This window comes from Diaphorina citri, unplaced genomic scaffold (genome assembly GCF_000475195.1).
Source record: "Diaphorina citri unplaced genomic scaffold, Diaci psyllid genome assembly version 1.1 scaffold914, whole genome shotgun sequence".
NCBI classification, from domain to species: domain Eukaryota; kingdom Metazoa; phylum Arthropoda; class Insecta; order Hemiptera; family Psyllidae; genus Diaphorina; species Diaphorina citri.
This window is the reverse complement of record NW_007378345.1, coordinates 66,576-89,552: the sequence shown is the minus strand read 5'-3', so window position 1 is coordinate 89,552 and position 22,977 is coordinate 66,576. Positions and strand designations below refer to the sequence as shown.

At 36.4% G+C, this 22,977-nt stretch overlaps 1 protein-coding gene across 1 annotated transcript; it reads right to left on the bottom strand.

Moving 5' to 3' along the window:
* Window positions 1–9,211: 9,211 nt before the first annotated feature.
* On the bottom strand, window positions 9,212–22,608 carry LOC113468982. Its single transcript, XM_026826333.1, has 6 exons — window positions 22,556–22,608; window positions 22,268–22,349; window positions 21,238–21,431; window positions 14,875–14,949; window positions 9,602–9,646; window positions 9,212–9,290 (listed from the first exon to the last, which is right to left on the bottom strand). The coding sequence occupies exons 1-6, from the start codon at window positions 22,606–22,608 to the stop codon at window positions 9,212–9,214; spliced, it is 528 nt and encodes a 175-aa protein (XP_026682134.1).
* Window positions 22,609–22,977: the final 369 nt, after the last annotated feature.

The window sequence follows — 22,977 nt, the reverse complement described above, 5'->3', positions numbered from 1 at the left end:
CTCGCAGGCAACACATTAATGTGTTTGTGCGCATACGTTTCTGCGCATTTCTACCTGCTCCTCCGCAAGCGTGCTTGCTTGCTGGCGCTACCTAGCGGACGAAAAAAACAACTGCGTAAAGTCTGACGTCACACATCTTTGAGCTCTTTCATTAGAACGGAAAATAAAGATTGAATTTTCGACCTTTTACAGTTATTTTTTCGGGAGTTTTGACCTCAGATTTGGATTTTTCCCAACTTTTTACATAGAAATTGACCATTTTTTTAAAATTTTTACCCATTTGCAACTGCTCCATTCTTTATAATTTTTCTAGTATTTTGCTTGATGTTACGAGCATAAAGATTGAATTTTCGACCTTTTACAGTTATTTTTTCGGAGTTTTGACCTCAGATTTGGATTTTTCCCAACTTTTTACATAGAAATTGACCATTTAATTATAATTTTTACCCATTTGCAACTGCTCCATTCTTTATAATTTTTCGAGTATTTTGCTTGATGTTACGAGCGGTATTTCATATCTATACCTATAGGTATTGTGTTATCATCCCTCCCTTTAGAGAAGGGTCTCTCTAAGTACATAGGTATCTGTTTTCTCCGTCCCTCTCTCCTTTAATATTTTTTAAACAAATGGCGATAGGTAGGTACTAGGAATAATTCCATTCTTTATAATTTTTCGAGTATTTTGCTTGATGTTACGAGCGGTATTTCATATCTATACCTATAGGTATTGTGTTATCATCCCTTCCTTTAGAGAAGGGTCTCTCTAAGTAGGTATCTGTTTTTCTCCGTCCCCCTCTCCTTTAATATTTTTTAAACAAATGACGATAGGTAGGTACTAGAAATAAACAAGTGCCCATTTTCGACGTTATACCTACACTGTAATACAAGACGAGTAATTAAAAAGAGGGAACAAGTTTGTAAAAAGTAATTTTTCAATAAAATATTGAAAATTTAATTAACGCCTGAAATTTGAGATAAAAGCCAGCCAAAGTTTCAGCCATTGGTCCGTGTCCTCTTCTGTCCGTGCCAGTGGTTCACTGAACTGCCGTTCCGAGAACGAACCTTATCTGTTTAGGATATAGTCCGTAGGGACTTTTTACTCCCCCATATTAGCTTCTGCAGTGATACATATTACAACAACCTGCGTAACATCACATCATATCATCATCACCACCACCTTATGTTTGTACCTAATGTGTTGTATTATTGTACTTACCCATATGAAAATAAGGGAGAGCACCTTTTGCTATGTTTGAAAAATGAAAAAATGAATATTAGTATGTATTAGTAGTAGGGTCATCAGCTACTTAAGCTCTATGTCACTGCGAGCAGATTAGAATCCTATGGCTCTGTCAAGTTCGGCCATGCCTTTTCCACAAGTTTGGCCATGCCTCGGGATGAACTAGCGGGATTCCGGAGCGAAGCGACGGAATCCAGCTAGTTACTTCATAAATACTACACCCAAGTGGCAGAAAATCCCTTGAAACTTACGAGTATGTACCTTACCGTTCAGACCTTATAGTTAACCTAAATTTTCAAAGGACTAGCTGAATCTATCTATACTGTCATAGAAGTAATTACTTTTTCATACTTAATTAACAATAGTGACACAATTCTTCTTCTTCTTCCTTCTTCCTTTTTCTTCGTCTTCTCCTTATTCTTCGTCGATTTTTAGCCCGTCCTTCCTTTATTATTACAATAGTAATAAAAAAGGTAAAGTGGGCGGGCTATTGTATTCGCTTCGGTGTCGTCTGTCTGTCACTCTGTCTGTCTGTTCCCATAGAATGCAGCGCGACCGCATGCACAACCGTGCAAAGCCCCGGGAGTGCGCAGCGCGACCTTCAACAAGGGAGCGCGAAGCGCGACCATATGTACAACCCCGCGAAGCCCCGGGAGCGCGCAGCGCGACCGTATACGCAACTTCCCGAACAGAAGCAAAACATCAGGCATTAAATTCAAATTAATCCAAAACAAAATGCATGCTGTGATAATTTTCGATGTTTAGTTATCTATAAGTACGAGTACCAATTTACTGAACAAAACGACAAAGTATTCAAAAACGCGAGGGAACCCCATGAAGCAAAACATCAGGCATTAAATTCAAATTAATCCAATACAAAATGCATGCTGTGATAATTTTCGATGTTTAGTTATCTATAAGTACACAATATTTTGTGCGGCAAAAAATAAATTTGAATAATTATATGCTTATTTTAAATGTTGTCCCTTTTAATCGTATAACATAGGATAAATTGGATTAGGTTTATGAAATCGACCACTAAAATAAACAAGGTTTAGCATTTTGGAATAAATAATGTTTAAATTTAGAAAAATAGATAGGTTGTAAATAGATATCGAACTAGGAGGCAGAGTGTGGGGGTTCAATAAGGATTGAAGAGAAGGAACCTGTTGTTAGGGTGCTTTAACACCTCTAATAAGGTCATTTTTGCAGAGACCCAGTTATTCCATTATAATTTGACCTACTATACTCGCACTTATCTACTCCTATAGTGTCGTACTCAAATTACCACATAATTACGACAGAAGAAATTTTTCTAGCAATGAAATATTACAGTTACATCCAGCTCTGAAAGTAATCCTTAATTAACCCATTGTTATCAAATGGTACAATTCCATCATACCTCATAATATATCCCAATTTCTTTGTCATTTGTTTGTGAAGAAATATAACAGGACCTACCTACCTACCTACTTACTAAAAGAAAAAAAAGGAGATTCCTATTTTCAAGATGGCAGCGGCAGTTTATTTAATAACAAAATGCTAATTTACTATAGATTCTTTTTTTTTAAGAACGACAATTTTTATTTCTTAATTTCAGTTGTTTGCTAGTTAGTTTTTCTTTTTATGCAAATTTCATTATCTCTCATTTCCTCGTTAACTTTGTTGGGAAACTTCTCTGAAAATTTGTAAAATGTAAGCTGATGGCCTTTCTTTCTTAGGAGGGGAGTAGAATAGAATATAGACTACCCTATTTATACTGCTAGGATGAGACTGAAAAGTCCCACAGGAATAGAGGGAAAGGGAGGGAGAGTGAGAAAAGATGGATATTCGTAAAACTCGATATATGTAAGTAAATTAAATCCCCCTGTCTCTTATACATCCTTTAAAATTAGAGACATACCTATCATTTGTCGCAAAGAGTTTCATTTTTGTGACCACAATTTCCAAGTTTCTCGCAAAAAGTTTTCAAATAAGAACATGTGTGCCAATTACTCGTATTGAAATCCAAAACTTTACAAAATAATCTTATCTTTCACAAACTTCCATGTATTGTATTAAACAAATTAGGTAGGTACATAGGTACTGATCGAATAAACTACGGGCTAAATAATTCCCGGAGGGACGGGCCCAGCTTGTTGACGTTATACCTACACTGTAATACAAGACGAGTAATTAAAAAGAGGCAAAAAGTTTGTAAAAAGTAATTTTTCAATAAAATATTGAAAATTTAATTAACGCCTGAAATTTGAGATTTTTTTCGTAAAACTTGATACAAAGTAATACCGTGGATAACAAGGGAATAAGTGATTAATTTGTATTTCAGCTTAACGTGCTTCAATTTTTCAATCTCCTCACGTCCTAAAAGTACCTCAACTCCGTTAAAATAATCATGGTTAATGGTAATAGTTATAAATTTAGGTACATGATTCGTAGAAGCTTAACCCATCCTTTAGGGCTGTCCAGCCCCTACACCTAAGACTGGGCTTTTTGTGTAAGTCTGAAAGTAAAAGGAGAAATCGTTGATTCAAACTCTTTCGTTCAAATTCAATACAAACATAATTATATTGAATATTGTACAATGTACAAGCTACAATGTATACCTATCATCTAGATTCTAGAAGGAAATTCAAAGACGTGATTTTGAAACGAGGAAATTCATAGGAAAAGATGACTATACCGGGTTTTCAATAAATATTTATGACACACCATTTGAGAGAGAGAGAGAAAGAAAAAAGCCTCAGGCTTTAGGAAGAGAGAGCTAAAGAATAGGAAATAGGAAGTGTACAAGGAGATATTGAGGAGCGTGCTAATGCATGGGTTCTTCTTCTTTATTCCCTTTGACTCGGTTCCTTCTAAAAGAAAAAAAAATGCTTTCTAAAAAACCTATTCTGCGCTATTATGTGATTAAATCATTAAATGAGGATAAAAATTCCTGGGATAAAAATTGTCGGGCTGTCCCTGAAAAAGGGGTGTCCCTTTTCTAGTCGAATACCTTGTTTGATATTATACAACCGAAAAGTCCGTAAAAGATTTTAGACAAAATCAGGAAAGTCGTACACATCTATGCGGGATAGGTGTCTAAATTGACAAAATCAAGAACATCTGACGTTCGATTTAGCCATCAAGTAAGAAGAAGGTTCTCCTGAGGGAGTTGTAAAGAATATTTTGGTCCATTAATAATAATCCGATACAACCTATACCCATATTTTGTACCTACCTACCTTGTTCTGTTTCATAGCTCAATAATGTACTAAATTATTTTGTACCTACCTTGTTCTGTTTCATATCTCAATAATGTACTAAGTTCTCACACCTGTTCTAAGCTCTGTCTCCAGAGACACCAGATTTATGATGAAATTTTTCTCTCAAAAGTGAATGTTTCATATCATTCAATGTTCAATTTTTCATCACTTATGAATACTCTTATTTTTATGGGTAGGTAAATTCCATTGAGACATTTCTGTGAACGAAATGGAAGATAGAACGTGGGATGAATGCTCACTCTTGGAAGATCAAATGAATGGGACAGAGATAATGTGAAATTCTTATTAATTTTTATGACTTCTATGGGTCTTTGGGTGAGTCTCATGAATATGGAAAGTTTGGAAATAATATACAAGCTTACAAAGAGAACAAATTTGAGATCAAAAAAGTAGGAGGACACCCACTTACCAAGGTTAGATTCGTATAAGCTTAACCCATCTCGTAGGGCAGCTGCCCCCTACACCTAAGCCTTCAGACTTCAGAGTGGGCTTTTTGTTCCCAGGTTAGTTAAGCCGGAATTATCATTATGAAGTATTACTTTCAGTGGAAGATTTTCAATTTGTTTTTCTCAACTCCCTCAATTTTTCTTCTTTTTTAGGATGGAAAAAGAAAAAAAACATTATTAATGATAATGAAGCTCGGATGTTGCCAAGTCATAGTTTTAGATTTAGGGTGCTATATCACAGCATATCAATCATACTCATGGGAGAAGAGACAATCCTTACAAAATTCTTACATTTATCTTTCCTTACAAGCTTCATTTTAATTCACACTTTCTTCTCATCTTTTCTTTATCTTTTATCTGAATCCTGAGCTTTTCATTTCCGGCTTTTTGTTCAGGTTGCTTCGTAATATAGGTATCTAGATCCTTGTGTATACCTTTAATTACTATAAGGGAGACAAGTATCTCAAAGTTGTGGACATTGGATTCAAGTAGTAAAAGAATCTTTTCAAACTTGGTTTTATGTTTCATTTAACATCCGGTATTATTTCATCATTCAATATCCGGAAAAAAAGCATTGAAAATTAGAAAAGCTAACTAGCATGGGAGAAGAGACAATCCTTACAAAATTCTTACATTTATCTTTCCTTACAAGCTTCATTTTAATTCACACTTTCTTCTCATCTTTTATCTGAATCCTGAGCTTTTCATTTCCGGCTTTTTGTTCAGGTTGCTTCGTAATATAGGTACCTAGATCCTTGTGTATACCTTTAATTACTATAAGGGAGACAAGTATTTTCACAAAGTTGTGGACATTGGATTCAAGTAGTGAAAGAATCTTTTCAAACTTGGTTTTATGTTTCATTTGACATCCGGTATTATTACATCATTTAATATCCGGAAAAAAAAAAAAACAAAGAAAGCATTGAAAATTAGAAAAGCTAACTAGCAAGAATTATTGGATGGGTCAGTTCAGGAAGACCTCAAAGTAGGTTACACGTTACACTAAAACTACTAAAAGTTACAAAAGTAGGGTTTTTTTACGTTGAACATTCAAACTTCACTTTATGACTAACCTTACTTACAGAATGAAATGACAAACCCAATCGTTTAACTCTTAACTTGGCTATGTATGTAGTTGTGCACATATTCTTTAGAATCTTTAGACTTCAGATCATTAAAGTTTCAGCAGTTCTTTTATCGTTGATTGCAAGTTGCAAGAAAAGTTCATTTTCCGATAGCAACGTTCAAAACAATACCTTTTCTTATGCGCCCCTCACCCTCTCTCTCTCTCTCTCTCTCTCTCTCTCTCTCCATTAATATTCTCCTTGAACTTTCAAAATTCAAATATCAAAGCTCCTTGTATTGGTAGCTCAAAGAATTTCCTTGTCTCAGTGAAAAAAGCAAATGGAGTAATCCAGGCATCTCCACTAATCCTTTATATGTTGTACATTGCATACTCTAATCATTACACGGCAGTCATACAAATTCTTACGCAAATAATCGTAGTAAATCAGTCACCTCCACCAATACTATTTGTGTTGCACATTGCATACTCTAATCATTACACGGCAGTCATACAAATTCTTACGCAAATAATCGTAGTAAATCAGTCACCTCCACCAATACTTTTTGTGTTGCACATTGCATACTCAAATAATTACACGGCATTCATACAAAATCTTGTATTTGTTTTTTTTGTTTTAACTCCAAAAATTTGTACTCGTTTTTCGATTGCAAATATTTCAACGGGTTACTTTCTGGTGTTCTCGTGTTGACGGCAGTCATACAAATTCTTACGCAAATAATCGTAGTAAATCAGTCACCTCCACCAATACTTTTTGTGTTGCACATTGCATACTCAATTAATTACACGGCATTCATACAAAATCTTGAAACTCACTGGTATGTCGAATGATGAAATGTGTGTAGATCGTAGTAAATCAGTCACCTCCACCAATACTTTTTGTGTTGCACATTGCATACTCAAATAATTACACGGCATTCATACAAAATCTTGAAACTCGCTCGTATGTCGAATGATGAAATGTGTGTAGGTAGGTACTACTTGTGCTATAATAACGTTATGTAGGTAGGTACCTATTTAGAACGAAATCAAAGAAAGTGGCATTTTCAATATACATTTAAAACAGTAGTGTCAGCTTCAGCCTTCACCTTCACTTCGATTAATGGCTTCCTAGAAGGCAGTATGAGAAAATAAGAAGAAAGGAAAATTAAAAAAAAAGATGAGAAAAGAAGGACAATGAAGAATAAGTAATGGACTTTTTAGAGGATTGGCTGCTAATTATAGCCACAAAGAAGGGATAAATGGGAAAAAGTGAGGGATGAAAGAGAGGAAAGCAAATAAACGCAAAAAGAAAAATACAAGAGCAAGAGAAATGAGGTCTAATTCCGTTTAAGAAGTTTTTAAATTGAAGCCAAAATATGATGATTAGGTAAGAGAGGGAGAGAGAAGGTGGTGACAGGCACATCAAATTAGGCTAAAAAAGTGACAGGGAAAAATGGCAAAAAACATTTTATAAAAATAGAATGCAAAATTATTCAATTTTATTCCTTTTCCTCTTCCTCCTCCTCCTCCTCCTCCTTCTCCTTCTCCTCTACCTCTACCTCTTCTTCTTTTTCCTTCTTCTTCTCCTTCTTCTTTTTATTTTTCCTTCTTCTTCTCCTATTTTTCTCGAAATGCAAAGCAAACTAACACACACGTACGCGAGTTTTATGATAAGCTCATTTGACATCTACTCAGCTCATAATGTACTTACTTCCCACTTGGATTTTCTACGGTAAGTGTACCCCTTATTGGCCCATGTAAAAAAACGTTCTACTGGTACCTACTTGTGCTATAATAACGTTATGTAGGTACCTATTTAGAACGAAATCAAAGAAAGTGGCATTTTCAATATACATTTAAACCGGTAGTGTCAGCTTCAGCCTTCACCTTCACTTCGATTAATGGCTTCCTAGAAGGCAGTATGAGAAAATAAGAAGAAAAGAAAATTAAAAAAAAGATGAGAAAAGAAGGACAATGAAGAATAAGTAATAGACTTTTTAGAGGATTGGCTGCTAATTATAGCCACAAAGAAGGGATAAATGGGAGAAAAGTGAGGGATGAAAGAGAGGAAAGCAAATAAACGCAAAAAGAAAAATACAAGAGCGAGAGAAATGAGGTCTAATTTCGTTTAAAAAGTTTTTAAATTGAAGCCAAAATATGATGATTAGGTAAGAGAGGGAGAGAGAGAGAAGGTGGTGACAGGCACATCAAATTAGGCTAAAAAGTGACAGGGAAAAATGGCGAAAAACATTTTATAAAAATAGAATGCAAAATTATTCAATTTTATTCCTTTTCCTTTTCCTTTTCCTCTTCCTCCTCCTCCTCCTCCTTCTCCTTCTTCTCCTCTACCTCTTCTTCTTTTTCTTTTTCCTTCTTCTTCTTCTCCTTCTTTTTCTTTTTCCTTCTTCTTCTCCTTCTTCTCCTCTACCTCAAGTTTCTAGTTCTTCTTCTCCTATTTTTCTCGAAATGCAAAGCAAACTAACACACATGTACGCGAGTTTTATGATAAGCTCATTTGACATCTACTCAGCTCATAATGTACTTACTTCCCACTTGGATTTTCTAGGGTAAGTGTACCCCTTATTGGCCCATGTAAAAAACGTTATACCAGCCTAGTTAGCTTGGTTGGTAGCGCGTCTGCCTTGTAAGTGCTAGGCCGCGGGTTCAATTCCCGCCCGGGATAGATTTTATCTGCCTTCTCTCTTCGATTTGGTGACGATAAGACCTTAGCAGTTATACGTTCCCCTGTCAAACGTATTAAAAAATGGACCCTTAACGTCCACCCTCATAAGTACCCCATATGTAGATGCTAGGCCGCGGGTTCAATTCCCGCCCGGGATAGATTTTATCTGCCTTCTCTCTTCGATTTGGTGACGATAAGACCTTAGCAGTTACACGTTCCCCTGTCAAACGTATTAAAAAATGGACCCTTAACGTCCACCCTCATAAGTACCCCATATGTACTGCACAAACATTTTCAAGATCCAAGGTTATGAAAAGATAGCTTTCTTTTAAACCTTTCTCTTGATAACGCGAATGTTGAAAATGTTTGGGGATAACTCCCTGAGGGGACAGTAACTAATAGCTAGTTTTTACATGGGCCAAAAAACTGGTACACTTACCCTACTCGGAGATTTCCAAGGAGTTTATTCAATTCGTTTTAGACAAAGGATAGAGAAGGAACATAAGTCACTTACATGCTTCGTAGCTCTTTGAGCAAGTTAAAGACTCCTGGCTCGATATGCTCCAATCTCTTGACGTTGGAAAATGTTCTGAAACAGTAAGTCATAAATAATCTTTTAAACCTTTCTCTTGATAACGCGAATGTTGAAAATGTTTGGGGATAACTCCCTGAGGGGACAGTAACTAATAGCTAGTTTTTAGATGTGCCAAAAAACTGGTACACTTACCCTACTCGGAGATTTCCAAGGAGTTTATTCAATTCGTTTTAGACAACGGATAGAGAAGGAACATAAGTCACTTACATGCTTCGAAGCTCTTTGAGCAAGTTAAAGACTCCTGGCTCGATATGCTCCAAACTCTTGACGTTGGAAAATGTTCTGAAACAGTAAGTCATAAATACACTCCTGGCTCGATATGCTCCAATCTCTTGACGTTGGAAAATGTTCTGAAACAGTAAGTCATAAATAAGAAGTTGAATGAAGAATATAGGTACTCGTGTTTTTCAATGATTTAATTTTAAATTTACTAGGATTTTAGGATAACCGTGAATTTTTGTTTGAAAATTATAGCAGTATGTTTCATCAACAAAGTGAAGCAGCTTTGAATTACTTATGTTTTCAATAGAATCTATTGTTACTAATATTATAGTCAAATTATTTATGTTCATATTGGTACCTAGCTACCTACCTAGTTTTGCAACAGAAGTCATACTGAACTCTTCGTAGTCCCTATAGGTATTCCTTATTTAGGCACCACCTACACAAATAGTCCTAGAGGGTTGATAGTAATCAAATAATTTCCCTTGGTGAATGGTTATGTAGCACATTTACATTCAAACCACACTCAACAGACTTACAAAAACTTCAACCAGACCTTGACAAAAACTTTCAAGCTCATAAAGTTTCAAGTTTCAGCCCAAGTTTATTTCAAAACGTCAGCGTAAATTTTCCGCCATATCTAACCACATGGCTATGATCTTCAGTGAAAAACTCTTTTGAATAATCAGATTGCATGCGTGAATTATTCAGCGTAAATTTTCCGCCATATCTAACCACATGGCTATGATCTTCAGTGAAAAACTCTTTTGAATAATCAGATTGCATGCGTGAATTTATGCAGAGGTTAAAGTTTCGTGTGAGAGTCTGATAAGGAATACGCGTTTATTTATAATCCAAAGAGATGGAGAAATCCAAAGAGGTGACATAGGAGAAAGTTTACGAGCTATAAATAATCCATTTTGAAAATGTCAAACCAAAAAGTTAACTTTGGGAGCTTTCCGGATTGCGGTAAAGTTTGGGACAATTTTAATTGGTTTGGTAGACAATACACGGAAAGCATTTCGTGCAAATGTACCTGCCCCAAAAAGGAAATTAAGCGGAAGTTTACGATTGTAGTGTAAGGTCATGCAAACATAGTAAATAAATAAATTTTTAATTAGTGCTCGGTGACAAAATCAGATTAGGCCAGCTAAAATAAATCACTTTTAAGTAGTTAATAAGAATAGGTACATACCTCATAGTAAAATTACTTTCTATTTTTTATTAATCTTCCGATTTCATGTGTTTTCTGTTGTAATGAAGTGATTCTCGTATTTATATTTGAGACGTATAGGTACATGATTATAATAATAGGTACCTGCCTCTCTACCTCAAATCCTTCAATATGAATACAAGAAACCGCAGTGGAAAAGTTGACTCCGAACAATACAATGCCAAATGGAACCAAAGAGTAAAGATAATACCAAGTAATGTTCCAAAGGAAATAATAAAGGAGAACCGTACTAAAATTGAGAACACTAAGGAACGATTGTTTAAATTGGCATCGAAATTGATAACGAATGAGATTCGAATGATAAATCGCGACATCAATGCTAGAAAACAACCCATCCTAATTACAGGTCCTGATGAAAGTAATTTGAAAAGGTATGTACCCATAGGTCTAGTTCTACTGCTTTCGGGGTCAAGGGAAAATTTTATACCATTAATAATACCGTAGAAATAATGCAACAATCAACCGGAAATCTGATGATCCTTGTAGCATAGATAGAAATCTATTCGATACACATAATCTTCGTAATCAACAAATTACTGACAGGTGTGAAAATGGAACTACCGGATCAAACAATCGAGCTCGAACTGTGAAAACTCACAAAACAACCCATAGGTCTAGTTCTACTGCTTTCGGGGTCAAGGGAAAATTTTATACCATTAATAATACCCTAGAAATAATGCAACAATCAACCGAAAATCTGATGATTCTTGTAGCATAGATAGAAATCTATTCGATACACATAATCTTCATAATCAACAAATTACTGACAGGTGTGAAAATGGAACTGCCGGATCAAACAATCGAGCTCGAACTGTGAAAACTCACAAAACGGGACCAAGAAACTCTAATCCACTTCAACCCAACATGAAAACAACAAGCGAAAATAATCAAAGGAAAACAGCTGACAAAAGAATGAAGCCCGAGTTACCTACTAAGAACGAAACACCCCCCAATGTTACTACTAAGAACAAACCATCCTCGAATGGTGATAATGAAAGAAGTACTAGACAAAACGAAAGTAATTTACTGAACTCTAATCCACTTCAACCCAACATGAAAACAACAAGCGAAAATAATCAAAGGAAAACAGCTGACAAAAGAATGAAGCCCGAGTTACCCACTAAGAACGAAACACCCCCCAATGTTACTACTAAGAACAAACCATCCTCGAATGGTGATATTGAAAGAAGTACTAGACAAAACGAAAGTAATTTTATTTACTGAACAAAACAACAAAGTATTCGAAAACGCGAGGGAACCCCATGAAGCAAAACATCAGGCATTAAATTCAAATTAATCCAAAACAAAATGCATGCTGTGATAATTTTCGATGTTTAGTTATCTATAAGTACACAATATTTTGTGCGGAAAAAAATAAATTTGAATAATTAGATATATGCTTATTTTAAATGTTGTCCCTTTTAATCGTATAACATAGGATAAATTGGATTAGATTTATGAAATCAACCACTAAAATAAACAAGGTTTGGCATTTTGGAATAAATAATGTTTAAATTTAGAAAAATAGATAGGTTGTAAATAGATATCGAACTAGGAGGCAAAGTGTGGGGGACTGGGGGTTCAATAAGGATTGAAGAGAAGGAACCTGTTGTTAGGGTGCTTTAACACCTTAATTTAGAAAAATAGATAGGTTGTAAATAGATATCGAACTAGGAGGCAAAGTGTGGGGGTTCAATAAGGATTGAAGAGAAGGAACCTGATGTTAGGGTGCTTTAACACCTTTAATAAGGTCATTTTTGCAGAGACCCAGTTATTCCATTATAATTTGACCTACTACCTATACTCGCACTTATCTACTCCTATAGTGTCGTACTCAAATTACCACATAATTACGACAGAAGAAATTTTGCTAGCAATGAAATATTACAGTTACATCCAGCTATAAAAGTAATCCTTAATTAACCCATTGTTATCAAATGGTCAATTTTTCAATCTCCTCACGTCCTAAAAGTACCTCAACTCCGTTAAAATAATCATGGTTAATGGTAATAGTTATAAATTTAGGTACACGATTCGTATAAGCTTAACCCATCCTTTAGGGCTGTCCAGCCCCTACACCTAAGACTCTGATTGGGCTTTTTGTGTATGGGGTTAAGCAAACATGAACTCTATTGGATACGGAAAGTAAAAGGAGAAATCGTTGATTCAAACTCTTTCGTTCAAATTCAATACAAACATATTGAATATTGTACAATGTACAAGCTACAATGTATACCTATCATCTAGATTCTAGGAGGAAATTCAAAGACGTGATTTTGAAACGAGGAAATTCATAGGAAAAGATGACTATACCGGGTTTTCAATAAATATTTATGACACACCATTTGAGTGAGAGAGAAAGAAAAAAGCCCCAGGCTTTAGGAAGAGAGAGCTAAAGAATAGGAAATAGGAAGTGTACAAGGAGATATCGAGGAGCGTGCTAATGCATGGGTTCTTCTTCTTTATTCCCTTTGACTCGGTTCCTTCTAAAAGAAAAAAAAAAATGCTTTCTAAAAAGCCTATTCTGAGCTATTATGTGATTAAATCATTAAGTTTTCGACTTTATGAGGATAAAAATTCCTGGGATAAAAATTGTCGGGCTGCTTCTGAAAAAGGGGTGTCCCTTTTCTGGTCGAATACCTTGTTTGATATTATACAACCGAGAAGTCCGGGAAGAGAGAGCTAAAGAATAGGAAATAGGAAGTGTACAAGGAGATATCGAGGAGCGTGCTAATGCATGGGTTCTTCTTCTTTATTCCCATTGACTCAGTTCCTTCTAAAAGAAAAAAAATGCTTTCTAAAAAACCTATTCTGCGCTATTATGTGATTAAATCATTAAGTTTTCGACTTTATGAGGATAAAAATTGTCGGGCTGCTTCTGAAAAAGGGGTGTCCCTTTTCTAGTCGAATACCTTGTTTGATATTATACAACCGAAAAGTCCGAAAAATATTTTAGACAAAATCAGGAAAGTCGTACACATCTATGCGGGATAGGTTCGATTTAGCCATCAAGAGAGAAGAAGGTTCTCCTGAGGGAGTTGTAAAGAATATTTTGGTCCATTAATAATAATCCGATACAAGTACCTACCTATACCCGTATTTTGTACCTACCTTGTTCTGTTTCATATCTCAATAATGTACTAAGTTCTCACACCTGTTCTAAGCTCTGTCTCCAGAGACACCAGATTTATGATGAAATTTTTCTCTCAAAAGTGAATGTTTCATATCATTCAATGTTCAATTTTTCATCACTTATGAATACTCTTATTTTTATGGGTAGGTAAATTCCATTGAGACATTTCTGTGAACGAAATGGAAGATAGAACGTGGGATGAATGCTCACTCTTGGAAGATCAAATGAATGGGACAGAGATAATGTGAAATTCTCATTAATTTTTATGAATTCAATGGGTCTTTGGGTGAGTCTCATGAATATGGAAAGTTTGGAAATAATATGAATGAGTATTCCACAAACCTTTACCCAACTCCTATACTCATATCCTATTGTTGTTTTGTTGTTGATGTTGTTGTTGTTGTTGTTGTTGTTGTTATTGTTGTTGTTGATGTTTTTAAAGGTAGGTAAGCTATAAAGGTAGGTTGGAAGTAGCAATGACACACTACGCAGACTTAGTGCCTTTCCATTAGTGTACATTTAATTTTAATGTAGGCCGTGTGTCATGCCATTAGGACTAGTACACTCGAAGGTAGGTGGGTTAGGTAGGTCACAAAAAGTATTGGGATACCTATAGAATATACCTAGTTATAGATTGATAATAATGTTTCTACCAATGCCTACTTCCCAAGTACCTATACGTAACATTATCTCACAACTATTAAGTGGATATTATTACAACTTATTATCGCACTTTTAAAAGTTAGTTAGCTTAGTTGGTAGTGCGTCTGCCTTGTAAGCGCTAGGCCGCGGGTTCGATTCCCGCCCGGGGCGGATTTTATCCTGATGGGATAATGTTCGTTCTCGGAACGGCTGGCTTTCTCCTATCCTGTCTTCCTTCTCTCTTCGATTTCGAGACGATAAGACCATAGCAGTTACAGTTCCCTCTGTCAAACCTCTTAAAAAAAAAAAAGAAGAATATTATACCAATAAAATGGGAGAATACTTACACGTCTCTCAAGGTATTCTTATACGGTTGCAAGCAGTTCGCCGTGAGGGTTCGAATCCCAGCGTTGGAGACCGTTCTGAAATTCGAAAACATTGATTCTTTGTTTTAGTTCTATCTTTTAGATATGTATATTGTAAATAGAAGATGCACATAAATAAAAACATGCAAATTTAGGCACAGATCATCCGCCATTCGGCCTTTCTTTAGGTAAACGAAAAAGCTCGAAAATATTCTGTCTTCTCAGTTCTCAGAATTTGAGCTTGCAGCCCAAGTCGCTCAAAGTTCGCCCCCTCTTCCCGCACAAAAGATGGGTAATCCCCTCGTAATAAATAAATAAATAAAACATTTTAATAAACAACACAAAGAAATACTACCTAGGTATCTGCTAACTGTTCTCTGTTTTCACCATCATTTTTTACCCGGAAATTTATTTTGAATACAAATTGATGGGAATGTAAGGGAACAAATGAAATTTTGTAATAAATCATGACAATATTTCGCTATAAGCGAGTATTTATTTTGTATCGAAATTGTTTATTATCCTGAATCGAATTCAATTATTATTTCTGAATTGCGCCGTATGAACCTGCTATAAGCGAGTATTTATTTTGTATCGAAATTGTTTATTATCCTGAATCGAATTCAATTATTATTTCTGAATTGCGCCGTATGAACCATTTTCTTCCTTCTGAATTTTACATTTACACCTGAATTTGGGAGCAAGAATTTTCTATAGGAAGCAAAAGAAATGCTTACTAGAAAATAGGTAGCTACCGTATGAACCATTTTCTTCCTTCTGAATTTTACATTTACACCTGAATTTGGGAGCAAGAATTTTCTATAGGAAGCAAAAGAAATGCTTGCCAGAAAATGCAAAGCCCCGGGAGTGCGCAGCGCGACCTTCAACAAGGGAGCGCGAAGCGCGACCATATGTACAACCCCGCGAAGCCCCGGGAGCGTGCAGCGCGACCGTATACGCAACCTCCCGAACACGCAGTGCGAGTAATAATAGTACATAGGTACTAATTTCCTTTAGCCACGATCGAGTAAACTACGAGCTAAAAAATTCCCGGAGGGGCAGGAAAAATGAGGACCAACGGAATTTTTCTTTTTCTTCTACGACTTCTAGATCCCGAGATAAATCGATTAAAAAAATTCCGGTAAATAGTGAACTTTGTCGTCGCGGCATACGCTCCCGTAGGCGATGACGGGCAGTGCGAGTAATAATAGTACATAGGTACTAATTTTCTTTAACCACGATCGAGTAAACTACAGGCTAAAAAATTCCCGGAGGGACGGACCCAGCTTGTTTCTTCTCCTTTCTCATCTTCATCCCCTAAGAGTTCTTTTTCAATTCCCTCCTCATATTATGTAACAACTCTTTCCCTACTTCTAAAAACTCCTTCTTCCCTAAACTCTGTCATCATTGTTAATTCTGCAAATAAAATTCTCAGAGAAGATCTAATTATTCGAATTTCAGAACGATAATAATTATCCCTTGATACCTAGATATACATAGATAGGTACTTACCTAGCCAATGGTACAACAAAGTATTTTTTTGTAACTAAATTACTAATTACGTATTACCCACTGGATGTAACATTTTTTTCCCTTTTTTACCTACCAATTATTATTTTCATTGTTTTTACTTTCCTTTTTTTCCCTTAACACCTATAGATATACATAGATAGGTACTTACCTAGCCAATGGTACAACAAAGTATTTTTTCGTAACTAAATTACTAATTACGTATTACCCACTGGATGTAACATTTTTTTCCCTTTTTTACCTACCAAGTATTATTTTCATTGTTTTTACTTTCCTTTTTTTCCCTCAACACCTGGCAATTTCGTTAGTCATTCACCCAACGTGCAATTTTCATTTCACGGCGAAAAATTCGCCAACACGCGAACGAGGGAAAAAATTAAATTAACAAAGGATTAAAACGTTGGCACAAGGTTCTCTGCTGTTCCCTTTTACACAGGCCTGGATTTATAGGGACTTTTGAAGAGGTTTCATAGAGGGAGCTGTAACTACTGAGGTCTTATCGTCCCGAAATCGGAAAGAGAATGAGGACAGGATAGGAAAAAGCCAGCCAAAGTTTCAGCCATTGGTCCGTGTCCTCTTCTGTCCGTGCCAGTGGTTCACTGAACTGCCGTTCCAAGAACGAACCTTATCTGTTTAGGATATAGTCCGTAGGGACTTTCTACTCCCCCATATTAGCTTCTGTAGTGATACATATTACAACAACCTGCGTAACATACTAACATCACATCATATCATCATCACCACCACCTTATGTTTGTACCTAATGTGTTGTATTATTGTACTTACCTATATGAAAATAAGGGAGAGCACCTTTTGCTACCTATGTTTGAAAAATGAACAAATGAATATTGGTAGGTATGTATTAGTAGTAGGGTCATCAGCTACTTAAGTTCTATGTCACTGCGAGCAGATTAGAATCTTATGGCTCTGTTGTGGTTAGCGTAATGGACTTTGTGTCTGGAGATTTGTGGTTCAAGTCCCAAGTTCGGTCATAAAATTTTAGTGCAGTGAATTCAGTGAAGGACATTTTATGACCACCATATTCGTGCAATTGCATTTTCTCTTGCAGAGCACGTCTGAATTTGGTTTTTTTCGGTAGAGAAATGTTTTCTTTTAAGTTTCCTTTTTCTTCGAAGAATGTTGTTTGGTAGAAGAAAGCTTGCTTTTCTACTTCTATCTTGTTCGCTTTCTTCTTCTTCTTCTTCTTCTTCGTCTTCTTCTTCGTTTTCTTCATTTGATGCTCTAGTTTTCAACTTTTTACATACATATCTGTGTCTCTCTCCCTCCCTAACTCCTTCTTTCACAAAATACATTCCCATCGCATGCATTTTTAACAGAAAATTTCAAAAGCTTGTCTTGTGAAAAGCCAGCCAAAGTTTCAGCCATTGGTCCGTGTCCTCTTCTGTCCGTGCCAGTGGTTCACTGAACTGCCGTTCCGAGAACGAACCTAATCTGTTTAGGATATAGTCCGTAGGGACTTTTTACTCCCCCATATTAGCTTCTGTAGTGATACATATTACATCAACCTGCGTAACACCACATCATATCATCATCACCACCACCTTATGTTTGTACCTAATGTGTTGTATTATTGTACTTATATGAAAATAAGGGAGAGCACCTTTTGCTATGTTTGAAAAAATGAATATCGGTATGTATTGTATTACCTAGTAGTAGTGTCATCAGCTACTTAAGCTCTATGTTACTGCGACCAGATTAGAATCTTATGGCTCTGTTGTGGTTAGCGTAATGGACTTTGTGTCTGGAGATTTGTGGTTCAAGTCCCAAGTCCGGTCATAAAATTTTAGTGCAGTGAATTCAGTGAAGGACATTTTATGACCACCATATTCGTGCAATTGCAATTTCTCTTGCAGAGCACGGTCTGAATTTGGTTTTTTTTTCGGTAGAGAAATGTTTTCTTTTAAGTTTCCTTTTTCTTCAAAGAATGTTGTTTGGTAGAAGAAAGCTTGCTTTTCTACTTCTATCTTGTTCGCTAGTGCAGTGAATTCAGTGAAGGACATTTTATGACCACCATATTCGTGCAATTGCAATTTCTCTTGCAGAGCACGGTCTGAATTTGGTTCTTTTCGGTAGAGAAATGTTTTAAGTTTCCTTTTTTCTTCAAAGAATGTTGTTTGGTAGAAGAAAGCTTGCTTTGCTACTTCTATCTTGTTCGCTTTCTTCTTCTTCGTCTTCTTCTTCGTTTTCTTCATTTGATGCTCTAGTTTTCAACTTTTTACATACATATCTGTGTCTCTCTCCCTCCCTAACTCTTTCTTTCACAAAATGCATTCCCATCGCATGCATTTTTAACAGAAAATTTCAAAAGCTTGTCTTGTTTTCTCCGACTGATTCTATTTCCACATAAGAACAAGTTCAGGGCTTTGTGTCCTAGTTTTCATTCGAGCCTGTTTTTCAGCATTTTTTATCCATCACCTTTGCTGTTACCAAAATAAAAGGCTAAATTGAAAAACGTGAAAATAATAACAAGTGTTTTTCAGCATTTTTTATCCATCACCTTTGCTGTTACAAAATAAAAGGCTAAATTGAAAAACGTGAAAATAATAACAAGTTTGTGATGTTGATGATGATGATGATGATGATGATGATGATGATGATGATGATGATGATGATGATGATGATGATGATGATGATGATGATGATTTTTTTTTTGTAAAGTGCTAAGTGCTGACACTGTTTTTAAAAGAACGTGAGTCAAGTCGGCTTGAAATGAGTCAATTTTCCGTTTTCGTGAGTTATTTTTGGATCTCGGCATTTGAGACTTAACAAGTTTGTTTGCAAGTATGCAAGGTAGAGCCTCCATTGTTAGATATTAAATTTTGGAGGAAACAGTCTTTTTCGAGAGCTGTTTCCTTATCAATTCTTATCTCAAGATTGTTTTATTTACATGTACTAAATTCTCACACCTGTTCTAAGCTCTGTCTCCAGAGACACCAGATTTATGATGAAATTTTTCTCTCAAAAGTGAATGTTTCATATCATTCAATGTTCAATTTTTCATCACTTATGAATACTCTTATTTTTATGGGTAGAAATGAGTCAATTTTCCGTTTTCGTGAGTTATTTTTGGATCTCGGCATTTGAGACTTAACAAGTTTGTTTGCAAGTATGCAAGGTAGGGCCTCCATTGTTAGATATTAAATTTCGGAGGAAACAGTCTTTTTCGAGAGCTGTTTCCTTATCTTATCTCAAGATTGTTTTATTTATTTTAATTTGATATTTTTGCTCTATTCATTGGATTCGGTAAATTATAAATTTAGCACCTACCTACGTATATCTACGCAGATACATCTAAGTACATCTACGCAGATGATACCTACTCATAACTCGTTGTATTCGTACTTCGTAGTCGTAGATGGTAACTATACCTAAAGGTTGACAACTTTGCCACCGAGGCAGGTTCTCTGCCACCTAACCCTTAGATCTCTTTGTCAGGAGCTAGGTATTTTTATCGTGTAAAAAATACGCTATGCCACCGAGGCAGGTTCTCTGCCACCTAACCCTTAGATCTCTTTGTCAGGAGCTAGGTATTTTTATCGTGTAAAAAATACGCTATTATATTCTCAATAAATAGGTAATGTGATTAAAGAGTCTCACCAACACTTGATCGCCATTTAATTTTCCGTCGTAATTCGAAAGCGCAATTTCTGTTATGAGATTCAATGAGCTGTGACACCGCACTCTCCAATGGAACCTTTTCAACTTTCAACCTATTTAACAGCAGATAAAAGGGGCAACCCTATTGATGGATAAAGTTAATAGCTTCCTGTTGAAATATTGCCAAGATGAAGTCTCAATAAAATTTATTTTTATGAACCTTTGTCCATTTTTTTTTTTTTACAGACGAATTTGATTTCGAAAAGGTCAGGTTCCAAATCCTTGGTGATGTATGTTCTCGGGAAAAAGTCCACAAAGGTGTACGAAACTCGAGTTAGGAATGACTAATGATAAGTCAGCCATCCTAGTTAGCTTGAAGATGGAGAGGGTTAGCGCGTTTGCCTTGTAAGCGCTGTCCCTGATTCGTTTCCTGTGGCCCCTGTGGGGTAAACTTTATCCTAAAGACGAGACGTAAACAGATAAGGTTCGTTCTCGAAACGGCTGGCTTTCTCCTATCCTGTCCTCCTCCCTTCGATTTCGGGACATTGAGACCTTCGCAGTTACAGTCTCCCCTCACCCTCTCTCTCTCTCTCTCTCTCTCTCTCTCTCTCCATTAATATTCTCCTTGAACTTTCAAAATTCAAATATCAAAGCTCCAGTTATCTCAGATTTAGATATTATTCCAAATCCTTGGTGATGTATGTTCTCGGGAAAAAGTCCACAAAGGTGTACGAAACTCGAGTTAAGAATGACTAATGATAAGTCAGCCATCCTAGTTAGCTTGAGGATGGAGAGGGTTAGCGCGTTTGCCTTATAAGCGCTAGGTCCCTGATTCGTTTCCTGTGGGGGTAAACTTTATCCTAAAGACGAGACGTAAACAGATAAGGTTCGTTCTCGGAACGGTCCTGTCCTCCTCCCTTCGATTTCGGGACATTGAGACCTTCGCGGTTAGTCTTCTTCTTCCTTTTCTTCGCCTTTTCCCGTGTTTAGACGGGGTCGGCGTTTTTCGTCAGCCTCTCAATTTTAACAATGGATGCCCTTCGCACTCAATCTTTGCTACTTCTTTATCAAGGGAAAATATTTCAGGCTTGTATGCTCCCTGTTTAAAGTCCCCCGGCCAGACTAAGCTGGTCTACTCCCTGTTTAAGGTCCCCCAGCCAGAAAATTAAAATAATAATAATAATAATTTTTACTTACAATGTTTTCAGCGTGGTGGACAGGTTACTCGGAATTTCCAGCAGTCCCGCCCCGTGACACATACAGTCCTCATTACTGGTCTGTCTACATTCACACCAACTTCCCGGGATCAGATTGCCGTCCAGCACAAATATGGGAGCCAGGGTGACATTGTCCTGGTACGTTGAACATTCAAACTTCACTTTATGACTAACCTTACAGAATGAAATGACAAACCCAATCGTTTAACTCTTAACTTATAGCTATGTACCTATGTAGTTGTGCACATATTCTTTAGAATCTTTAGACTTCAGATCATTAAAGTTTCAGCAGTTCTTTTATTGTTGATTGCAAGTTGCAAGAAAAGTTAATTTTGCGATAGCAACGTTCAAAACAATACCTTTTCTTATGCATTTGCTGCATTTCTAACTTTCTACCGTAATGTATGTTATCTCGGAACAAACAACAACATAAAATTGTGTAATATTTTCAGATTTTCTATCATTTTTTTTATATTTTTATGCATATAAAAATTAATGGCGGCTGGGCTCTTCAGAGGAACAAAAGTTATACCTACACTGGATCAACCTGTTAGTCCTTATTCAATATTGTCCTGGTTTGGTGGCGATGCTGTCACCTGTGATGATCCTCTGAAACAAGAGAGTAGAGTGGATTTCAAGCCCGGTATATAAAAGATCAGGTCGCAGAGACATAGGGCTTAAATAGCCGATGGTCCTAGTTATTGGTATACGTACACACGAAAAGATTGGTATACGTACACACCTGTTTGTGATACCAAAGAAACCACTTGAACAAGTTGTTTTATGGGATAAAAACGAAATCAGTTTTTTGTTACTTACGCCCCTTTCTCATTCCATGGTTGATTTGTCGAAAGACCAAGTTCGAAGACCATTTTTTAAAAGTGAAATAAAATAGGCACTCTCTCAACAGACATACTACTTTAGAGGACAGATATGCAGATAACACTCAGAACTGTGATTTATGCCAAATTCCAACCCTTTCAGGAATCGAACTCGGACATCCTCATTACTGGAAACCACCTGATCTCGTAGGTATCACGCTCTAGCTCATTGTCCTGGTTTGGTGGCGATGCTGTCACCTGTGATGATCCTCTGAAACAAGAGAGTAGAGTGGATTTCAAGCCCGGTATATAAAAGGTCTAATCAGGTCGCAGAGACATAGGGCTTATTAGCCGATGGTCCTAGTTATACCAACACGAAAAGATTGGTATACGTACACACCTGTTTGTGATACCAAAGAAACCACTTGAACAAGTTGTTTTATGGAATAAAAACGAAATCAGTTTTTTGTTACTTACGCCCCTTTTTCATTCCATGGTCGATTTGTCGAAAGACCAAGTTCGAAGACCATTTTTTAAAAGTTAAATAAAATAGGCACTCTCTCAACAGACATGCTACTTCAGAGGACAGAATAGATATGCAGATAACACTCAGAACTGTGGCTGATTGCTGTAGGGTTTTACCTAACTTTCCTTTTCCCATCTGCTATGAAAAACACCCTGAGTTATTCTGACATAGGGTTAAGTTCTCCATATTAGCTTTAAGCTTACTCGTAGCTTGTCATCCACAGTGCATTGTTCTAAATACGTCCCGATGTGACTTTACAGTACTGCTGTAGGGTTTTACCTAACTTTCCTTTCCCCGTCTGCTATGAAAATCACCCTGAGTTATTCTGACATAGGGTTAAGTTCTCCATATATAGCTTTAAGCTTACTCGTAG